General features: G+C 33.2%; 1 protein-coding gene across 18 annotated transcripts in view; it reads right to left on the reverse strand.

The window, feature by feature from the left end:
• LOC143223133 (epidermal growth factor receptor kinase substrate 8-like) overlaps positions 1 to 21,545 on the reverse strand; it is a 172,547-nt gene that overhangs the window by 34,736 nt on the left and 116,266 nt on the right. For all 18 annotated transcript variants that reach the window (XM_076450653.1, XM_076450661.1, XM_076450645.1 and 15 more), the window contains 4 exons: positions 19,643 to 19,731; positions 11,549 to 11,778; positions 9,699 to 9,867; positions 457 to 650 (listed from right to left, as the gene is read on the reverse strand). In XM_076450653.1, coding sequence (XP_076306768.1) covers positions 457 to 650; positions 9,699 to 9,867; positions 11,549 to 11,778; positions 19,643 to 19,731 — 682 coding nt within the window. The remainder of the gene's footprint in view (positions 1 to 456; positions 651 to 9,698; positions 9,868 to 11,548; positions 11,779 to 19,642; positions 19,732 to 21,545) is intronic.

Genomic DNA, 21,545 nt, shown 5'->3' on the forward strand with positions numbered 1-21,545 from the left:
GTTGTAAAACAATATATACAAGAGCTGTGGTTATTTATGTTGTTATGAATTAGCAACTGTGGTAAATCTATAAAACTTCAATTTCAGTTTTTGCAAATTAAAATATTGTATTATCACAATGATTTTTTTTTTCGAAAATTAGTCTAAAATTATATTTACCTTTTAATGAAAACCTATAATTATGATTCTACACAAAAAATGATTTACTAAACAAGTGGAAGTAAAATGAACTTTGCAGATCATTGAATAAATACTTATAGATATCTATTGCACTTTATTTTCAATAGCTATCAATCTTTTAAATATAAACTTAGCTTAAAAAGGTGGAAAACTCTCTAATTTTTCAAAGTTCATTTATAAAAATATTATATAATATGAAAACATCTATAGTTAAAACTGACTAATTATTTACATATTATTCTATATATATACACACTATACCAGTTAGATCCTCACCTGTCCATGTAGGGAGCCTTTCTTAATACATCTGGTGGTGGAGCATCATAGAAGTGATTGCTGTAGTTAGCTGGACGTTGTTCTGACATTGGTCTCTGGTCTCTATCACTGCTATAGTAATCAATATCATAATGTCCTTCTCTTTCCAACTGGGAATTAGATTGTCTCAAGTAGTCCTGATTTCGTAGTTCAGCCTAGTTGGTTGGAAGAGGAAATAACAGTCTATTTGAACATTTAAATAAAAATAAACAAATATATTCATTTAAATATTAAATTTAGATCATTCCGATTCAACATATTGTTTTAAAACATGAAACATTCCATTTAGGCTCATCAATATATCATAAACAAAACATAGAATAGATAAAAATAATCCAGAAGAGACATATTAAGTAAACATTCTAATTAACCTGGCAAAATAATAATAAGAAATATAAGACTTTTTAAGTTATTGCCTTTCAATTATTTTCACAGAAGAGTGTGTAACATGAGAGTATAATACTAATTATATGTACATGTAAAACTGAAATATCATAATGTATATGACTATTACACAGATAAGCAACAGAGTTATACACTGTAAGTCTAGGGATATAAAAATACAACACTAAAACAGCCATAAAAGAACTATATTCACATAATCATAAGATTATCTGAGATATAAATAATAATTATATATATATATATATATAGTAAGTGAAGAAAATACAAAAACAATTTCTTTATAAATTAAGATTTGATGTCCCTCCATATAAACAAATTCTAGATATATTTACAGTGGAAAGTCAATACTTTACTTTAAAATCAACAAAACATGTGGTAAAGTATATTTCACTTTTAGTTCTCAATTAAGATAAAATGCCAATTTATAATTAAATAATTATAAATAATTAAATTTATTAAATGTAATTAATAAAAAATAATTAAATTGAGCAATATTTACTTAAAATCACAAGCATTTTAATTTATGTACATTTTTTATGAATAACTGACTTAATCATGATTACAGAATGGGAATTATTTTTTTAGGAAAACAGAGAAATAGTACCAAGTGTGGATGACTATTTTATCTAATTATGTGGTAATAAAAGTAAGATAAACACTAGCATGACAAATATAATTGTCCTACACTGGCTAATACAATAAGATAAAACAAAATGATTAAAGTCACTGTGTATGCAAAATAATAATCTGTATAAGCTAAAGATAAGTGTCCCAAAAAACATCTTAGCTTGCTTTCCCATAACAGCATGCAAGTCTCAAGCTGAAGAACTGTATGAAGTACAAGTAATCTTTACATGATGCTAAGTAGAAACATTTACACCTCTAATGAGGTTGGATCAACACAACAAATACAAATATGATCCTACAATTAATGTTGTTACACAGTGTTATGGTTACACAAAGTAGTCCAAACAGGATCTTATATACTGGTATGATGTATACATCATAGGTATATTAATTTGTCAGGTTTCCTTTTCTTTTAATCATAGCAAAACATATTTTGCTTAAATTCAGTTCATAGTAATTAAAATGCAAAAATGTTCGTTTTTATTGTTTTTCTATTATTATTCCATACAAAACAATAAGGACTTATTACAAGTTACATCAGTCATTATATTTTATTCTTAATTCTTAAAAAAAGTAATAAATGCTTGAAGACTATAAAACACTGTTTACTAATTTACATTTAACAGTGCTTAATAATAAGGTTAGTGAAACTATCTAAATAATTTAATTTCTATGTTCTTATGTTATGAATTAAAAACAACAATTTTGCAATATTGTCAGAAAATAGACCTAAGTGTTGTGTTTGTTCAAGTTGTTATGAAGTAGCAATTGTGCAACTGTGGTAAATTTATAAAACTGCAATTTCAGTTTTTGCTAATACTATATTATCACAATGGTTTGTGGGAAAACTAATTGTTCCCATGAACAGACTTGGGGTTTCTCTAGATAAAAATATTGTATATACATTTACAGTGGAAAGCCAGTAATTTATTTAAAAACCACAAAACATATATTGTGGTACAATGTGGGGGGTACAATGAGGGATCCTAATCAAAGATGTGAATTGCGTATATGCCAGCATGTTGTCAAATTGTTTCAGTTCTAAGTCCAAAACTCAAATGCTGGGAACCAACATCCATATGGGGTTAAGATGAAGGAAATCAGTTGCATGACTGACTTGCATGAGGATATATTGTGATTGGTTTGGCTCTAAACTCAAATGCTGAGAACCAACATCCATATGGGGTTAAGATGAAGGAAATCAGTTGCATGACTTGACTTGTATGAGGATATATTGTGATTGGTTTGGCTCTAAACTCAAATGCTAGGAACCAACATCCATATGGGGTTAAGATGAAGGAAATCAGTTGCATGACTTGAATTGTATAAGGATATATTGTGATTGTTTTGGCTCTAAACTCAAAACTCAACTGCTATGAATCAACATGCACATGTGGGTAAGATGAGAAATCCCTATTGCACTATGTGTGTGAGAGCATGATGTCGATAGGTCCAGCTCTGAATCTAAAACTCAAATGTCAGGAACCAACATCCATGCAAGGAGAGGATGAGGGATTCCAGATGTCATAATATATGAATGCAAAAAAAAAAAGGGTGATCGTTTCAGATCTAAAACCCAAAACTCAAATACTTGGAATTGACTTCTATGTGTAGGTAGAATGAGAAATTCCAATGATTACTACAGTTCATTTCAAAACTCCATCATTCCTTGGGATAAGCCAGTGCAGATATGCGACATCTTTTTGAAGAATATCCATCAAAGACACCAACAGAACACCACCACTCTCTCTCAACTGAATGGAGTCATTGTTGTTTATATTGTATATCTCTCATTCAGGAGTATACATCTATGGTCCACAACTAGTAAGAAAAGAAATCTCTTACTCCACTAGAAAAAACAGGGAAAGATAAATCAGTGGAGAGTCTAAAAGAACATTCACACTAAAGACCCTATTTTGAAAAGGAAATCAAACTTTAATTATTCAATCCATGTAATGGCAGGAGAAGGGGCAGCAATCCCCTTCTAATTTACCTATGAAATCCCTGGGTCAATACACTCTGGAATGGGCATACTTGTAAAACAAAGATATCAAAAGAAATAACCTACAAGTAATATTGTGGAACACCACCTTTCCAGCATATGTGATACTAAAAAACAGTGTACATTTAGTAGCCATGAAAATTATGAAAGTGAAGTCAATGTGGCATTACAGCACAAATTTATTTATAATTCTAAGTAACCTGAACAGACACCACTTACCACAGAGTGAGATCTTGATCTAGATAAAAACATGGGACAGGCCACTGAAAAATATATGGAATTAAAGAAACAAAATCTTACATGGTTATGGGCCCACCAAAGTCTGAAGAATGGTAACAGGTGAAAGACAATAACATGACAAGGAAGAAACAGCAACATGATGCAGATACTGAGAGATGAAAATATAAGGAGTAGTTCACATGCCTGCATGAATAATTTCCTAAAAATTATGATGCAGATATGATGCAAGGGAAAAAGTAAGGTGCCTAATCTAATGGAAGACACCCAGAATACGTGACAAGGAGATGATAAAGACTAAGCCAACTGAATGAAAAGTCAAACCCAAATGGTGAGGATGAAAGGAGAGAGATCATGAATAGGTGCCAAGGAAGAAATAAGAGGAAACGATTATGAGGTAAGGAAGCTATGCAGGCGATATAACAATAAAAAGCACAAAATGGACATAGAAGTCTATCTGGATAAGACCTGGAATATAGGTAGCAAATGGAAGAAAAATACGTTGGCAACAAGAAGGAATTACTCCCTTGATCCACTAGTCTTGGGAAGAAAAGATCTATCCAGATAAAAGAGATGATAAGAGGAATGGTACAGAATACAGGAAACATCAATGGCAAACAAATCCAATCAATGGCATCCAGAGGCTAAAAGGAGGAAGAAATATGCCTTAAGAAATAAATGAAAAATAGAACACAAAGAAAAGGTTTAGACAGAAGTAAAATAAGGCAGTGAAGCATTACATTAACACCCCAAATCAAAAGGGCTGCATATCATGGAGGTTGAACAATTCAGAAGGAATGTAACAATAATGATAAAGTATAGGAGGCAAAAAAATTACTGTACCAAGAAAAACAAAAACAAAAAAGGTGTGAGATAAGGTTGTCTGATAACCTGTGATTAAGGTGACCAAAGACCCCTGATCATTTAACTAAGATAAGAAATCCATAATAAGAGAATAATGGGATAACCCTAACCCTAAGACCAATGACAGAAAATGTTTCACTAACAATAATAGACCTCCATGGAAGATTAAATGGAATGGGCCATGATAAATTAGATCTTCTCACCAAGGCATGAAGATGAAATGTAGAAATGATGAAATAGAACAAATGAAATTCTGGGAAGGGAGAAACAGTAGAGCAAGTGAGCTGTGGAGCAGCTGCAAAAACCACAACTGGGCTGGTAAGTCAGGAGAAATCAGAAGGATACACATAAAGTAATTTATCTGTCCAATCTGACTGAATGCATCAACAGATAGAGCAATAAGATGATGCACCAGAAACCTAAAGAGAGGTAACTTGGTATTGAGGATAGTAGCAAGTGCATCCAGGTGCAGAGTATCTACCCAAGTGCATAACCACTGGAAACTTGAGAATTTGACCATTCTGTCAGATAAATTTTTTCTACACAGGAAAGATAATCTACAACAAGGCTGAAAGCACCTAGCATTGAGTTAGATGAATGCTAAATAGGAAATCCAATGTTCAACAACAAACAGAACAAGAACGAGTGTCTCCCTGGTAATTGATATATGCCACCTGTCTAGAATTATTTGTACAGATCATAACCAGTAAACTGTTGGCAAGATGAAAATTTATTCAAAACCTGATGGACAGCAATAAGCTCCAGGATAATACTGTTTGACCTATCCATCCCAGCTATGAAGTGTCCATAAAAATATGAAAGTCTGGATAAGGTAGAGGAAGCAGAATCCCTGCCAAAGTGTGATTGTCCACATTAGAAGAATGCAAGGTAATAGGTACACAAGGGATCCCACAAAAGGTTCAATTGGTTATAAAGAGTTCACTAAAGATATTTCCACATGAGCACAACATATGGGAATAAGTACCACCACAGAATAACACATCCCCTTAAACAATATGACATTGTGAGCAACAATAAAGGAAGAAGTTAGATTGTTGATGACTACCAGCTCTATCAAAAGGAGCCAAACAGAAGAAGGTTGGGTCTGAATGAAATGAGTATTGAAGAAAACACCCAAACGAATAAAATATTGGGTAGGAACAAGGAAGGATTTCTCTAAATTCGTCAATTAACCAACCCATGCCACATCCAAAAGAAGTAGATAAGTTTATTGGGGGAGACTCCAGTTTGGAATAAACTGAATAACCCAATAGAAGCCAGTCATTTTTGTAATGGTGGAAGCACAACCCTTGAGAGTACATAAGTCTGGCAAAAACCTTGACCACCCAACAAAAGACATCTGGTGCAACTGCAAGTCCAAAAAGGTAGATCACAAAATTGATAAACCACCTCAATTGCAGAGATATAGGAATATGAAGATAAGCATTCAAGATGTTGACCTAGATCATTCATAAAATGACTCCACAGTAAAACAAGGTAGCACAAAGAAGTGATTAAGGCATGACAGATCAACCACAGAACTCCAGCATCCAATTTTCAAACAGCCTAAAATGAAACCCCTGAGAAAGATGATCCTATACTGCCTCAGGATTCTATCACATATACTGATATGTGATAGAATCCTGAGGCAAATGACTGGAAATGAGTATCAGAGTGTCAGAATCTCATGATAAGTTCTTCAACTAAGACCTAGAAAACTCACAGATCACTATTAAAGTCTCTTCATAGATAAACATATTAGGACAAAAGAGTCCCCACCAGACCAGAACACATGGAGTAGTCAGTGATGATGAGAAAACCCACTTGTAGAGAAAAATATATATGTAAAAATAGCTGGTTTGTGTTGAGAAAATGTTTTATGCAGAGGAGTAGTCATCAAAACTGTTAGTGGAGTGACACATGATGTTGAATAAAATGATGAGAAGAAGATCCCTTAGCAGAGGGAACAAGAAAGGAATTGGAAGAATTAGGAAAGGGAACATATATATAAGGGATGTTCAAGAGTCTAAGTGAGACAAATGATCAACAAATAAGGAAAAAAGCTGTTTCCCAAATTCCACTCTGGATTTCAAAGTTGCTGAAAGATTTCCAAACACTAACTGATGGAGAAAAGGGGCTGGGTGTAAGTAAGTAAGCTAAAGAGATGGAAAATTAATGTGGGAGAAAACCACATCTCTCCCAAAAAGATCCCAACAATAGAGGAACCACATGTGTAAAGAGAAAAAGTTAAAGTTGACAAACGTGCCAACAAGGATGCAATTAAGGCAAACAAATTCCACAAAAAAAAAACTCAAAATTTTGGTGTATTGCCTTGAAGATGAGATATGTTAGACAAATACTGTAATATAGATGTAAAAAGTAAGATAAAGGCAAGAACATTGGGCTTGGGATAAAAGAATAGAAACAATCAGGTCTAAACAAGTAACATGGATACAAGCTCCTAGGAATCAAGGAAAGAATAATAAGCCTTAAGCATGCCAATGATCTCACGAACCACGATACAAAATGCTCAGTATGGTGGAAACACAACATACTTAGAGGATGAAGTATCATATAACAAGAAAGGCAGAGGATCTTAGGAAATTGGGGAGAAGAATAATGCCTGAGAAATTATGTCCAAAAGAGCTGTATTAGGCCTAACAGAATTCATAGTAGGAACTTAGGAAGACATGGCAAATTCAGGTAGAGTAATAAGAGTATCAAATGCTTTACTGTCTCAAACAGGTTCAGCTTGTTCAGAAAGAATTTGGACAACATCAGAAAAGGGAGGTTAGCTTAAGTAATGACCAATCTTTCAACAAATATTTACTAATTATTTCAAAGTCAAGTCCCCCCCACCTGAAGCTTGACTGCTAGTAGGTGGTAATTTGCACTTCATAATTCATAATGCAAATGAAAACCAAACACAACTGTGTTGGTAAAGAAATAAAGAAAACCATGGAAAATTTATTAATTTTCATAACTAGGTAGAAAATTAAATAATACCACAAATGAATGAGGTATAAATTCAAACAATAAAAAATAAGTAGGGAACTTGAAAAATAACTGGTCAAAAATTTTATATTTGAAGAGTGCACTAAGTAAAATATCCAAACATGAGCATTGCCCAAGAAGTGACAACTGGGTAGAATAGTATAGAGAGTTGCATGATTCATGTGTGTGTGTGTTGGGGTGGGTACATCAAGTGGTGGAGATCTGTTGCATAATAATTTGCATGCAAGATTCAGTTAAAGCATGTGAATCAAGGAGTACAGGGAAGTGAAATACTTGTGGCAAACATACGGCAACACTGAACAAGAATTGCTACATACGTGAGCAAAAGTAGGGTACCTTGTTAAAATAAGTGATTTCCACAATAACTATAAATATTAACTTCCGTATCTAAAACTGACTGACAATAAACCACACAAATTTTTACTATTATTCTTTAATTTAATCCTTTCACTACAGACTCTGTGTAATATACACTAGTTTAACGTCTTTGCATTCACACACATTAAATATTTCCAAACACTTTTAATGCAAGATGTGTATCTTCACAAAATTTAGACTTTTAGCAAAGATTACATTTTTGTTATACATAAAAAAATCAGATTTTTTTAATGAAATATGTTCACTAAAGTTTTGTTAGTGAAGCTAGAGTCTGTTTCATTACTAGTCTAAGTGTAAAGTGATTTCATTTTTTGATTAAAAAAGTATTCTTTGTTCCAAAAATCTCAAATATTATTTGCTTAATCTCTAAAATCTCATAAGTACATTTCAAACGTTTGTTTTCAGTGAGACTATGTTTTATGTTATTTTCTATACTCTACGTAGAATCTGTCACTTGACCAACTTCGTTACCATCATAAAAAAAGGAAATAAATATAAATTATGATTTTTTCTTGCTAGAATGACTATGTATTATAACACAAAAATACAAATGTTTAGTCTATGTAGCTTAAGTCTCATAATGCTATATATTTACATACATATTTATTATTTTGTATTGTACTGACCTATTAAAATTTTGTACATGAAGGATATCAGTTTCTTTTGGTTTTTTCAGGTTTTATATATACAGTTGAATAACCAAGAAATCATAAATAACTACACTGATACTATAGAATTCCACTATAATTTATTAAGCTCAGTAACTAACATGTAATTTAGGTTTTAAAGTAAAATCTGAAACTTCAAGAACACTAAAGACACAACCTATCTCATTGAAATCTGGGATTGAAAGAACATGGTAATATTTTCAAATATTACAGTGACTGAGAAAACCATTCTGGGGACATTCTAAGCTGTTGATTGGTTATTCATATGTCACATATTGAAATGAATGTACATAAAGGACCATTTCCAAAAATAGAAAGAGGTGAACAGAGCTACTGTTTTTGATTCAATACATAAGCCAATACTCAGCAAAATAAAAAGATATGAAGTTCTTATTATATATTTTAGCTTGATAACATTAGTAAATTGAGTTCCTAATTTGTACAAAACTACAGACATAGTATTGTACCATCACAAACATCTAATTTTAAACAGTGCTGCATTCAACATATCACACGACTTACAAAAATCTGTAGTTGGATATATTCTTTTAATATTTACTTTTAAATTACGAAATTAACGCACACATAATACTGAAGTTTGGATTATAATCTACGATTTGATTCTAAACTTACTGATGTAAATTCACAAAATAGTAGTTAAATAAAGTTTTGAATACAAGCAAAACTGTGATGATATGGCCTTTTACCCATGGCCTGCTCTGAAAAGGGGTAAATAAATAAAAACTCAAAAAGTCGGGCAAATTTTTACTTTAATTTATTAAATAATGAAAAGGTTTCTTCACAGTGACACAACCGTAAGTAACATGCTTTGAAGGAGTATTTTATCGAAGTCCAGTGAGAGGCTGTTTTTATATGGTTTCACATTTCACTATGCAGTAAAAATATCCTTATAAATTTGGTAAATTAGTGAATTTGTAGGAATTTTACAAGTATTAAATTCTACAGGATACATTTTACCATCTGAAAGTAATTCACAGAGTGTGTACCTCTTCTTGAGCTCTTCGAAGATTATCTCGTCTATATCGCTGTGCTGCTGAAGCTGCTGCTGCTGCAGTGATTCCAGCTCTTTCTCTGTCATCAGAGAAAGGATATTCTGGTGCCCAACCATTGGTGAACACTGGATGATAACTGGCTTGGTTTCCTCTCCACTGGTCTCTGTGCCATGACAAAAACAAGTTTACAACAAAGTTAAGGCCTACTCGGTTACAGCAGATACAATGAAAACCTGCCCACTGACCTCAAACTTATGAAAGACAAATTTGTGGCTTATTAAAAATAAAGTATACTCAGAATTAATAAATGATATCTACTTGATGCTATAAATGGAATTCTTGGAAAACTTGTTTCTAAACAAGTAATCACAAAATATAATTTATTAACATGATTTAACAATGCTTTGGTGAATCAAAACCTAGATTTTACAACAAAATGAAATAATGATTTTCTGGATGTCATTAAAATAGAAAGAAAAATTTTAGTTCATATTACAAAAGTGTATTTCACAACAAATGCACATCCTAAATTCATTTTAACAAATGGAATATTAAATCTTACAATTAATTTATATCTATGAAACAGAATAGACAACTACCTTCACACTCTTTCTGTTCAACAACAAAGAAGGTTTTAGCATAATAAATCAGCAATAATTAACTAAATTACAGTTTCAAAAGGAACACAATAAACATTTGGTGCTCTCTTGGCCAAAAGGTGAACATTATATCATGTAAAAAATAAAGTAATAACAGTATATAACAAAAGTAATCACAAACCAAACTAATTACTTATTGAAGTTAAATCTATGGCTATGCTCAAACTTTAGTTTTGTCTATTCTGCAAATGAGCGATTTATATCTCTTGAACCACTTGGGTACCTTCATTTATGTTATTATGAAGTTCCTACAAAAACAAAACAGATATTTTATGATTCCTACCCCATGAAATGAAATACTATGTCATTGTTACTAGTTCTTATATGTTATGTAAACTAATGAGTGTTACAAAATGGAATAACTACAGTAGTTTAGCATTTGTATGTATGGTACATATCCTGGTAGATACAATAGTATTGGAACAACCTTTAACAAAACTTTACCAGAACATAGTAGTCAACAACAAAGTAAGAATTAAATAGAAATCTGACAGCCATTTTTTTCTCCCAAAACCAAAGCCCAAAAACTCAAAATTAAGCTTTGTAATAAGCATATTAAGTTCAGTTGGCTCAAATTATGTAAAAAAGTCATATTACCCACTTTTGATAGAAATGTTCCTTTATGTTTCTTTTCTGAAAATCCCAAGTAGTTTAAATTACAGATCATACTCAAAGTAAATATGTAAATTATAAAATAAAAATAAGGCATTTCAAATACAATAACTGTAGGTTGTGGCATGGCAATATTTATTATCTTGAGAAAGATAGCCACATCTGGAGCTAAAAATATAAATATGTTATGTTTCATTAACAACACTCCCAGAAGTCACAGTTTAGCTCCTCATTCAAACTGGTGCATGGTGAACAATAAGAGAGATAAACAGCCAGGACAGTTCCATGTCTCTCCAGTACAATAACAGGAAGAGCTACTGTACATGCTTCAGTCACATGTATTAACTCCAATTAGATCAATTACTTCTTCCCTCCTTCTTGCAAAGCACTAACAATTAGTGGCAACTGTGAACAACACAGTTGAAAAAGACCAAAAGTCTTTGATTTATTAAATGTTACACTTATAGTTTGTGGCTGATCTCTCCTTCAATTATTTGTTTCTTATCACTACAAAAGCATTTTTATATCTGCTATTCTTTTCACATTTGTAGATTTTCCATAGACATGTCATACCTGGGTATGATCCATGGATCACCAAGGCTATGCCATAGGTCTGTTTCTTTTGAAGAGCAGCAGTTAACCAAAAGATCTATGGCATCAGCTGTCAACAATGGTGTGACAACTTGTGGTGGTAGATTTGACCCAGTCTGCTGAGCTGCATCCACAACAAGAGTCAATGGAGTAAAGAGGAAGTGAATCAGTTCTGGTGCATTAGGGTCATGAATGTGGTTCTTCAGTTTGGCCTGCAAAATTACGTCAGCTCTGGTTTTTAGTGTTATCTATGTAGCTTTAAAAATTCTATTGGATTAACATTGGTATTGAGCATTAACTTTGATTACAAATCTTGATGCTTTTCCTTAAGTTATGACTGTTTAAGAGTTCTATCATTATCCAAAGCCAATTTTATAATTATAATACTCTTACTTTATTTAGAGTGCAATTAAACTAGCCATTTTAAACATAATTCTGGATAAATATTTAGTTTAACAAGTAAAAGTTTCTTACATTGTTAGCAAAAGTTTCTCTATAGGTCCATTTATGTATAGTGGTGAAAATGTAAAAATATACCTAGTTTAAGCCTTTCCTAGTAACTACCACCTTGAAACCTATAAAAACAAAAGTTAGAAAATGGTAAATTATAACTTTCCTATTATGAAAACATATTTCTGATAGGAAATTACCTCCAGCTCACAGATATAGTTATTCTCATTCAATACTGCATTCTATATGCAAGGAAATTTTTCGTGTAGCACAAGCCATGTACTAACATTACCCATGATTATTATGATTTCTCTGTGTCTTACACACAAGTTGTCATGTGATAGCCCTTCACCAACAGAAGTGCAACAAAGCCTCCAGATGTATGCAACTCCCACTGTTTGATTCTACTGAACTATCACTTTAATTTCAGTTAGAAAAGGAAACACTGGTTTGAAGTGAGGAGGAAAGTGTGAGAAGAGGTAAGTGCCTATCAAAAATATATTTCTATTACAGGAAAATTGTAACTTCTCATACATATATAACTAGAATCCCACATTAAACAGGCAGAGGGTCTGATACAAGAAATATAAAGAAGCACACTTCAAAAGCATATGGAGAATACCCTGTACTGATGATCCTCTTAATAAAGAATCATTCTTGGGAGACTGCATCACTTCAGTGCTAGGTATACTCTTTCCCCAGTGTGCAAATAGGTAGAAAAAGGGAAAAAGCACAATAAAAGCAAGAGAAAATGGTTAAATTTCAATCTGCACCATATACAAACATACTTTCAATCCTGAAGAAGACAGACTGTAGATGAACCATCAACAGACAACAATGTAGGGGGAAGTGAAAATGGATGTGTTCCAAGGTGAAGAGTGACTTGTGTGTGTTGATGGTATGTGGCCAGTCTACTCCAGTACAAAACTAAATGGTACTGGGCATGTAACCTCTGATCTATGGTCAACCCCATCCTCACCTCAAGTTTCATAGAATGGAAGTACATAATGTGCATAAGGTGAAGAGTGACTTGTGTGTGTTGATGGTATGTGGCCAGTCTACTCCAGTACAAAACTAAATGGTACTGGGCATGTAACCTCTGATCTATGGTCAACCCCATCCTCACCTCAAGTTTCATAGAATGGAAGTACATAATGTGCAAAACGATCTGAAAAACAGGTATATGTGCAAAATCCACAATATGTGATTGTCAGATGAGGGATTTCAAATGAAGGGGTAAACTGCAATGTGATGGGTCAACTCTAAAGCAACATCATCTCTTTAAATGTACAACATTGGAGTATATCACAAACTACCAAATACCACTTTGTGGAAGTGGATTGCCCCTAAACGCATATGCAACTGCACCTTCTGGATAATCACAGAAGCTGAAGGCAACATCAACCCATGAAGCCCACCATACAGAGATGGAGCATATTTGCTATTAGCCATGTGCAACAGCATCCCCTCAAGCTTCCAAATTCCAATGCACAAAAGTGGATTGCTTCTATAAATAATATCCAACTTCACCTTCCACATAGTCACAGAAGCTGGCACAACAACAATCCCCTGCTCTGACCCCACCATACAGAGATAGAATGCCTTTATCAATGTATGTGTGCAATCTCATCCTCACAGGCAGAATCATACAGATTGGAGTGCATCACTAACTTGTGGTTACCACCACACAAAAGTGGATTATCACCATAAATGATACATAACGTCACACTCCAGATAGATGCAGAAGTTGGGTGCAACATTAACCCTTGAAGCCCACCATACAGAAATGGTGCACATGAATGGAGAATCATGACATCTACATCAGCAGAAACCTCCAACTTACTTTTAACTGAATGGAGTTGTATGTTTAGTTATTCACATTAAATCACATTCAGAAGATCCACAACTCCAACAACTTAGAATAGGAAAGTGACATGGGCAACCCTACTTTACTTGAAGAAAAAGAGGGATAAAACACAATGGAAAGTGTGGCAGAACATCAAAATCAGAGACAGTGCAAATGAGTGACCAGAAAAGTTTGTTTTATTGAACATAAGGAATAGCTTTTCCCTTCTGCTTTATCCATGTATATTACAAACTTCAATTGGTTACTGCATTTTGAAACAGGCATATTTATGAAGCAAATATATCACAAGGAAAAAACCCAAGAGCAATCTTGTGGAACATCCAATCTTAACAATGTGCATTATGGACCATGGAAATACGGGATTTAATGATAGCATTATGACCATACAGTGTGAATTTGCGATGCTTTAAGTATATCTGGGTAGGCAATACTCACCAAAGAGTGGAATCCAAACAGGATCCAAATTAAAAAAAGATAATTTTTCAGTCACAGTATGACTGATGTTTGAAAGATAGTATCCTGATAAGAAAGAAACAGCCACCCAATGCAAATAATCAGGTATATGAACAGATGAGTAGTAGTTCACATACCTAATTAAAGAATTTTCTCCAGTGGATAATGGAGGCAAAAGGCTACAGAAAAGGTAATAAACCAATATACCTGATTTGATGTGGCAACATCTGAACTAGATTTTGGAAAGAAGAAGAAGACAAGGAGGAATAAGCCAATTGAAACAAAAACAGAACCCAACTGGTGTGTGTTGAAGGAAACATATCATAAACAGAGGAATGTTGCCAATGGATAAATAGACAGGAATGAGAGTCAAGAGGAAGTCATATGGGAAATGTGACAATGAAGAGCAAGTATGGGACATAGAAGTCTGTCTGGATCAGACTGAAAATAAGGGTGAAAGATGGAAGGAAAAAATTGACAATTGGAAATTTGATAAGCTTTAGCAACTGATGGCAAGCAGGAAACTAGTGAAAAGTTCTTAACTAGAAGAAATAACTGTTTGCTGCACTTCTTTATTTACTATTCTATGTTTTAAGAAATATATGTTTAAGAACATATTTGTAAATAGTAATAATTTAAATACAAATATAATGTATTATGGCTGAAATGTGATTGTATTTTACAAAACACTAGTCCACTAAAATATAGCCAAGACAGTCTTGTAAAGGCCAGTTTTAAATTTTTATATATGGTTACATGACTACACGTGTTGGGTCTTTACAACTTCTGTAATGTCAGCCAGGTGCAGCAAAAACGTCAATACAATAAAAATAATAAATATATATAAATGTATAATGTTATAATATTCAAGCAATTTAGGTTAAGCATTTTTGTTGTGGTGTTATAATTTGTTGCTATTCTTGAACGAAAATAAAGCGTAATTTATATTTATTTCCTCATCTCTTATGGTAGTTATGAGATCAGTTAAACTGACCAAACTCATACAAAGATTCAATAATGAAAAGAGATAAAAAAATTTTCTTAATTTGTTTTTTAAAATGTTTAATAATTATCTGGAGGTTATAAAGACTTACATATTTTTAATTTTAAAATCAAAATTACTTTGCATGTAGGATAGTTGATATTACAAAAGAAAAAATGGTAGGAGAAAAACGTTACTTCAAAAATTAATCTCACTAAAAATCTAATGTTTTGCTCATAAAAACCTTGTAATGTTTACTGATAATCTGCAAAATATCATGAAAATACACTTACTAATTTAAATGTTATAGCTTGAAAACTGTAATAAGCACAAACTGGTTATGAGATCAGTTTGTAAGACCAAACCCCTGCTAAAAGAGTTAAGGTATAAGGAAAATAAAGAAAAGTAGGAAAAAGGCTCCAACAGAGATAAAGTAAAGGAGTGAAAAACCACAATGACATCCTAATCCAGAAAGACTACATGATGTGGAGTAAACAGGGTAGATAAACACAAAATAGTACCAGGTAAAATGGAGGTGTGTGATAAAGCTGCTCGATATGCAAAGATGAACAAACAAAAGGTCCATGATCAAACAGCCAACTGAGGATATTGGTAATAAAAAGAATGGTGGTTCAAGAAGAGGAAAATCCCCAACACATGGTCAACAGCAGAAGACATTCCATTTACACTGATCAGGAAGGATGATTGGAACAAACCAAAAAGGAAGCAACCTGCCAGGACAATCCAAAACACTTCTCCAAAAACCTGATAAATGCCATGTATGAAGACAGAGGATAGAAAAGGCAGGAGGAAATACTAGTGATTAAGGATGATTTAGAAGAGGAAGTGGCTATAGAAGGGCAGTACAGAGTTGAAGTAGTTGAGGAAACCAGTTTTGTCCTGAGCAATCAGGAGTAAGAAATGGAGTGGCATGAATGATCAAAAATCACCCTGGGAAGAAAACAGATGGATAGATAAACAACAAGGAATCAGTCAGTTCAATGTTGGTTGTGCAAAGCCAACCAAAGAGACCTCACATGTGCTTGACCTAAGGGATAATAGCTTCTAAAAAAGTACATATCCCCAAAAATGATAGAGCCTTGCAAGAAAGAGGGGAGTAGAAAAAGCATGGAGAACTGACAGCTTCATAGAATGGAGTCAAAGAAGAGAAGCTAAGCCTAATAAAGGTGGTTGTTGAAAAAATGACCCCAAGTGGACAATACATAGGGTAGAGAACAGGAGTAACTTCTCCAGCTTGATAATCCAACCCACTTCAGAAGCTTCTGAAAGAAAGACCAGTGTGATGTGAAAGCCTCTATTTCAGAATGAGCTAACAGAAGCCATTCATCCATGTAATAGTCTAAGTGCAACATCTAAGCATGAATACAATGGATAAAATCTTTGACACTCCTACAAAAGACACATGGAGCTGAAGTAAACCCAAATGGCAAGGACGTAAAACTGGTAAACAAGCCCATGATGGAGAAGTCGAAGATAGCATCAGCACCAATGAGAAATAAGAATGTGTAGATAGGCATTTGAGATGTCTGTCTTGGTCATTACAATCCCAGAGAGAAAACCCATCTAGTGTGAGAAAAGATGCCATTATAAAGTGGGGAAGATCCAGAAAGTGATAGAGGTGGGACAATTCGACCACTAGACCTCAGTTCCTGGTGGTCTTGTGTACCATAAACAGCCTGCAGTAAAAGCCTGGGGAAGAAAAATGAAAGGCTCAATAGCTTTCTGCAATAGAAGAGACAGAGCAAACTTTGATAGATGTCGGTTGGTAATAGGATCCTGAGGCAATACAAAGGATACGTGTATAGGAGACAACAGGTGTAGGGAAAGGAATCAGATGAGAAGCCCTTCTTAAAATACCTGAAGAACTCAATGATTGGTACCGATTACCCTGCACTGGTGAACAAATTCAGATAAATAAGATCCTACCAGACCAGAACCCACAGGATAGTTGGCATGGTGATGAAGAGACCTGTTTCAATAGATACTAAATGGTAAAACCCCTAGTTGAAGGAGCAGGCAAAAGATTGGAGGATGTTGGAGGTGAAACAGTGGGTTGCAAGGGCTCAGGTTGAAACAAATGAGCAACCAAGAACAAAAAGGTCAAATGTTGCATCACAGATTCCAAAGCTGCAGAAATATTCCCAAAATATACTATTGGAGAAATGGGGCAATCCCTAATTTCCAAAGATAAGCTGACAGTAAACAAACCTAGAACAAGACAGCATCTCTCTCCAGAAGATTCCAAGAGCAAAGAAACTACATGAGGAAAGAGAAAGCAGAGGAGGACAACTGTGCCAAAGTAGAAGTAATGAGGGAGAAGGTATCCCCAAAACATTCCTCAGGAGAACTGTGGTGTGCTTCAGAAAGGTGGTGTATGGTGATGAACAAGTACCATAGGAGAGTTGGAAGGGTAAGATAATGGCAAGAAAATTGGGCCTGGGATAAACAGACAGGATTGTCATGGTCTTCTTCCCATACTGGCAGTAGTGATTCTAACTGCTGAGAATCAAGAAAAAGTAATCTATCTGATGGTAAGCTAAGGCAAACTGATCTATGGCTCATGAAGGGTGAGGTGTGCCATCACTGGCTCACAACTGAGAAACAAAATGCTCAGCATGAGCCCTGATGTTAGAAGAAGAATGGAAACAAAGTACTAAGAAGAATGAATATCATGTAACAAGGAATGGACTGAATTGTAAGAAATTAGGGAAATAAAAAATACATAATAAATCATGTCTAAAAAGGCTGAATTAAGCCTAGCAGATTCCACAAGAGAGGCATAGAAAAGCCCAGCATGAGTGAGAGGAAGAAAAAGACCATCAAAATCCCTTTTTCATGAACAGATCCAGCTAGTTCAGCAGGAAAATGAACACTATCACAATGAAGAGGTCAACTTGGACAATGTTCAATTTTCTGATGAATAAAGGCCAGAAACACCTTAGTCAAGTTTCTCCAACCTGAAGCTTGAGTAATTGTAATAAGTGCAGTGGAGTATAACCTTTGAGTGATAACAATAACTTTGGTATTCATCAGAAAAAAATGAAATATTGGAAGTTATTCAAGTAAAAAAGAAAAATAAATACATGTACAAAAAAGCTATAAAATTAAAAACAGTAGTAAAATTTAGAAATTATCTTTTCACTTTATATGACATTAATAAATAACAAATTCCATGAATAGAGCACAGTCAAAATACATCTTGACTGTAGCACTGAAAAATGGTAGTTCCGTATAATTGAATAGAGTGAGCCACATACATCAGAAAGTTGTGTGGATGGTTGTTACATGACAATTTACAAGAGATACACTAGAATCATAATATTTGTAGGGTAGTGGGAGTACAAGGCTTGAAGCATGTGAAGAAAGTTTTTGGATATAGAGGGCAACAATAAACAAGAATACTAAGTGTGTGACAGGAGTTAATTTCCTACTAGAAATATATTTTCAATATGGGAAAATTATAACTTTCCACTTTCTAACTTTTGATTTTTATGATTCTCAAAGGTAGTAGTTGCTAGGAAAGACTTAAATTAGGTACAATTCTATATATTTTGGAATTCATATAATTATTATAAATTACACTTTAAAAGTTGTAACAATTATTTTCATTTTCAAAATAGTTAACTTGTTTTAAAATAAATTAGATAGTATGCTTTTTAAATCCTGCAATTGTGAGCCATGCTCACCTATATTTCATTATATTCCTATAATCAGCATTTAATTTCTCAAAAATTAAATCTTCTTTTGCTATATTATTTCAAATTAAAAAAACTAGTATTAAAGTACAACAGAAATCCTGAACCAATAATCAAAAATTAAGCTCCAAACTGAAAACAAAGTCAGAGTTCCAGAACTTGTAACATGCAAAGCCTGAATTCTATTATTCGTATTGTTACAATAATCTTTTCAGCTCAAACCATTTCAATATGTTATGCATATACAAAAATCAATGAGGGTTATATTAGCAAATAATTACAATTTCAACATTAATATGTTTAATTCAAATCCATGTTCAGCAGTAAATTAAACTTAACAATTGATCCTCATATCACACTACAAACTTTACTTAACCTATACTTTACCTAATTTGATATAAAATGTCTATTTGAAGACTTATATTTCACTCTCCAGTTCCAAACATACATAATTAAAACTTAACCAGACATATTAAGCCAACATTTAAGATTACCTGTATACAAACTGATTCAACATTCATGTAAAATTATTTTTAGTGCTAACCTATAATATTAATATGAAGAAAGTAAACTTTTATTATAGTTCACTGTATCAATAAAATGCATACCAACAAGTTGAATGAAAACTTGAACTTCTGCAGAACTTCAATAAATTCTCGTTCAGAAGGAGGTTTTGCACGCATGCTCAATATTCCATCTAGAATATTATATATAGTATGGATAAATTTAACTTTGTAAATGTTACTTAAATTCAAAAGAAAGAGCTATTTCTAGCTTTTAAATTGTATATATATATAGACACACACACATCATACATGCAATTCAATAGTTAAAACTGGTTTCTTCATGAAAAGTTTTAATCAGTTGTAACATAAAAAGAAATGTGATGATGATGTGTAGATCTTTGTCTGATGTTACAATCCACTAGACATACACAAAAAAGAAAACCTACCTAAATTTTACCATTTCAACAGATTGTAATATAATGTAAAACACATTAAACTCAAATTATATACAAAAATTATTCATGAAATTCCTTATGACTGAAGTGGTTTGATGTGAGCTGATAAACTATAAAGCTGCAATAATTTGTATTCTTTTATAATGAATGAGAATGTTTAAGTTTTCAGCTTTTCTTTTACACAGCTCTACAATTCAGCAAGTTGGAATAACTTTGTTTGTTTCTTCTGTTGTGAATTTTATGTGAAACTGCACAAGGACTACTTGTAAGAGCCATCTCTAATTTATAAGTAATAGGCTACAAGGAAGCCAGCTAGTCAATACCACTCACCACCAACTCTTGGACTATTCTTCCACCAAAAAAAAAAGGAATTAACCATCACATTACAATGCATCCATGTTTTAAAACATTGAAATATACGGTGGCCAGGTCTCCAAGCCAAAAACCAGGACATCCTAGCTTTTGTCCCTAATTTCAAAATGGTTATTACAAATGTAAAGTAAACTATATTTTATTTAATTTGCTTTAACTTGATTGAACTGGTCCACAATATTTCCAAATATATTAACACTGAAATAGTTTTTTAAACAGTTCATACTACCTTTTTTGGTGATAGACAAAACAAATGAGCAAGAATAATCCAAGTATAAATCCAATAAATCTTTAATTACTCACTTCATCCAGTTCATCTTGAATTGTGCTACTTCATACCCACATTTATTTAAGAATCTTTAACATTTTCTATATTATTTTGACACTTGTTAAGGCATTTTTGTGAAGAATGAATGTGCATTTTTTTTTCATTAAATAGCAATAAAATCCAGTAAACAACTGTAAAAAGTGTGTTTTGAGAATTAAAACTACTTTAACTGTCTTCACATTCAGATCTAGTTTTCTCACCATGTACAGTAAAAACTTTAAAGAGACCTTAGCAGCAGGAGAGTTCATATTACAACATTGAGTAAGTCAAGTAGGCCTACTACATTTGTAATTTGATGTCTTTATCATAAAAATAGGACATACTGTTCATTTTGGGAACTGTTTTCTGCATAGTGAGACTGTTCTGACCACAACAGGACACTTGGTCACCCTAATAAAAGATGAGCTTTATGGAATAAATAGTATAGAGGAGTGTGTGTACAGTCATGTGAAAAAGTTAGGACACCATATGAAAGTCTGTGTATTTTTGTAACATGTTTGGATATATAGATATTTAATCTCAATTTTAACAATACTGAGAGATTATAGGAATATAACTAAACAATTAAAACTGAAGAAAAGACTTTTCAAGATCTTCTGTAAATGTAATTATACAAAAATGCATATTCTAACTGAGGAAAAAAAGTTAGGACACCCCCACATTTATTCCCACTTAAAATGGCTCAACTCACACACAGGTGTATCACACCAAGTGCACGTGATTAGAAGATCGTTACTCAGCATTTTGAATGAGCCTTGCCCTATTTAAGCCTCAGACATTTAGTTTGGTGTGCTCCTGACTGTTGAAGTAAGAGTGAGCACCATGGTGAGAGCAAAAGAGCTGTCTGAGG

The sequence above is a fragment of the Tachypleus tridentatus genome, chromosome 8 (genome assembly GCF_004210375.1).
Source record: "Tachypleus tridentatus isolate NWPU-2018 chromosome 8, ASM421037v1, whole genome shotgun sequence".
In the NCBI taxonomy this organism is placed as follows: Eukaryota; Metazoa; Arthropoda; class Merostomata; order Xiphosura; family Limulidae; genus Tachypleus; species Tachypleus tridentatus.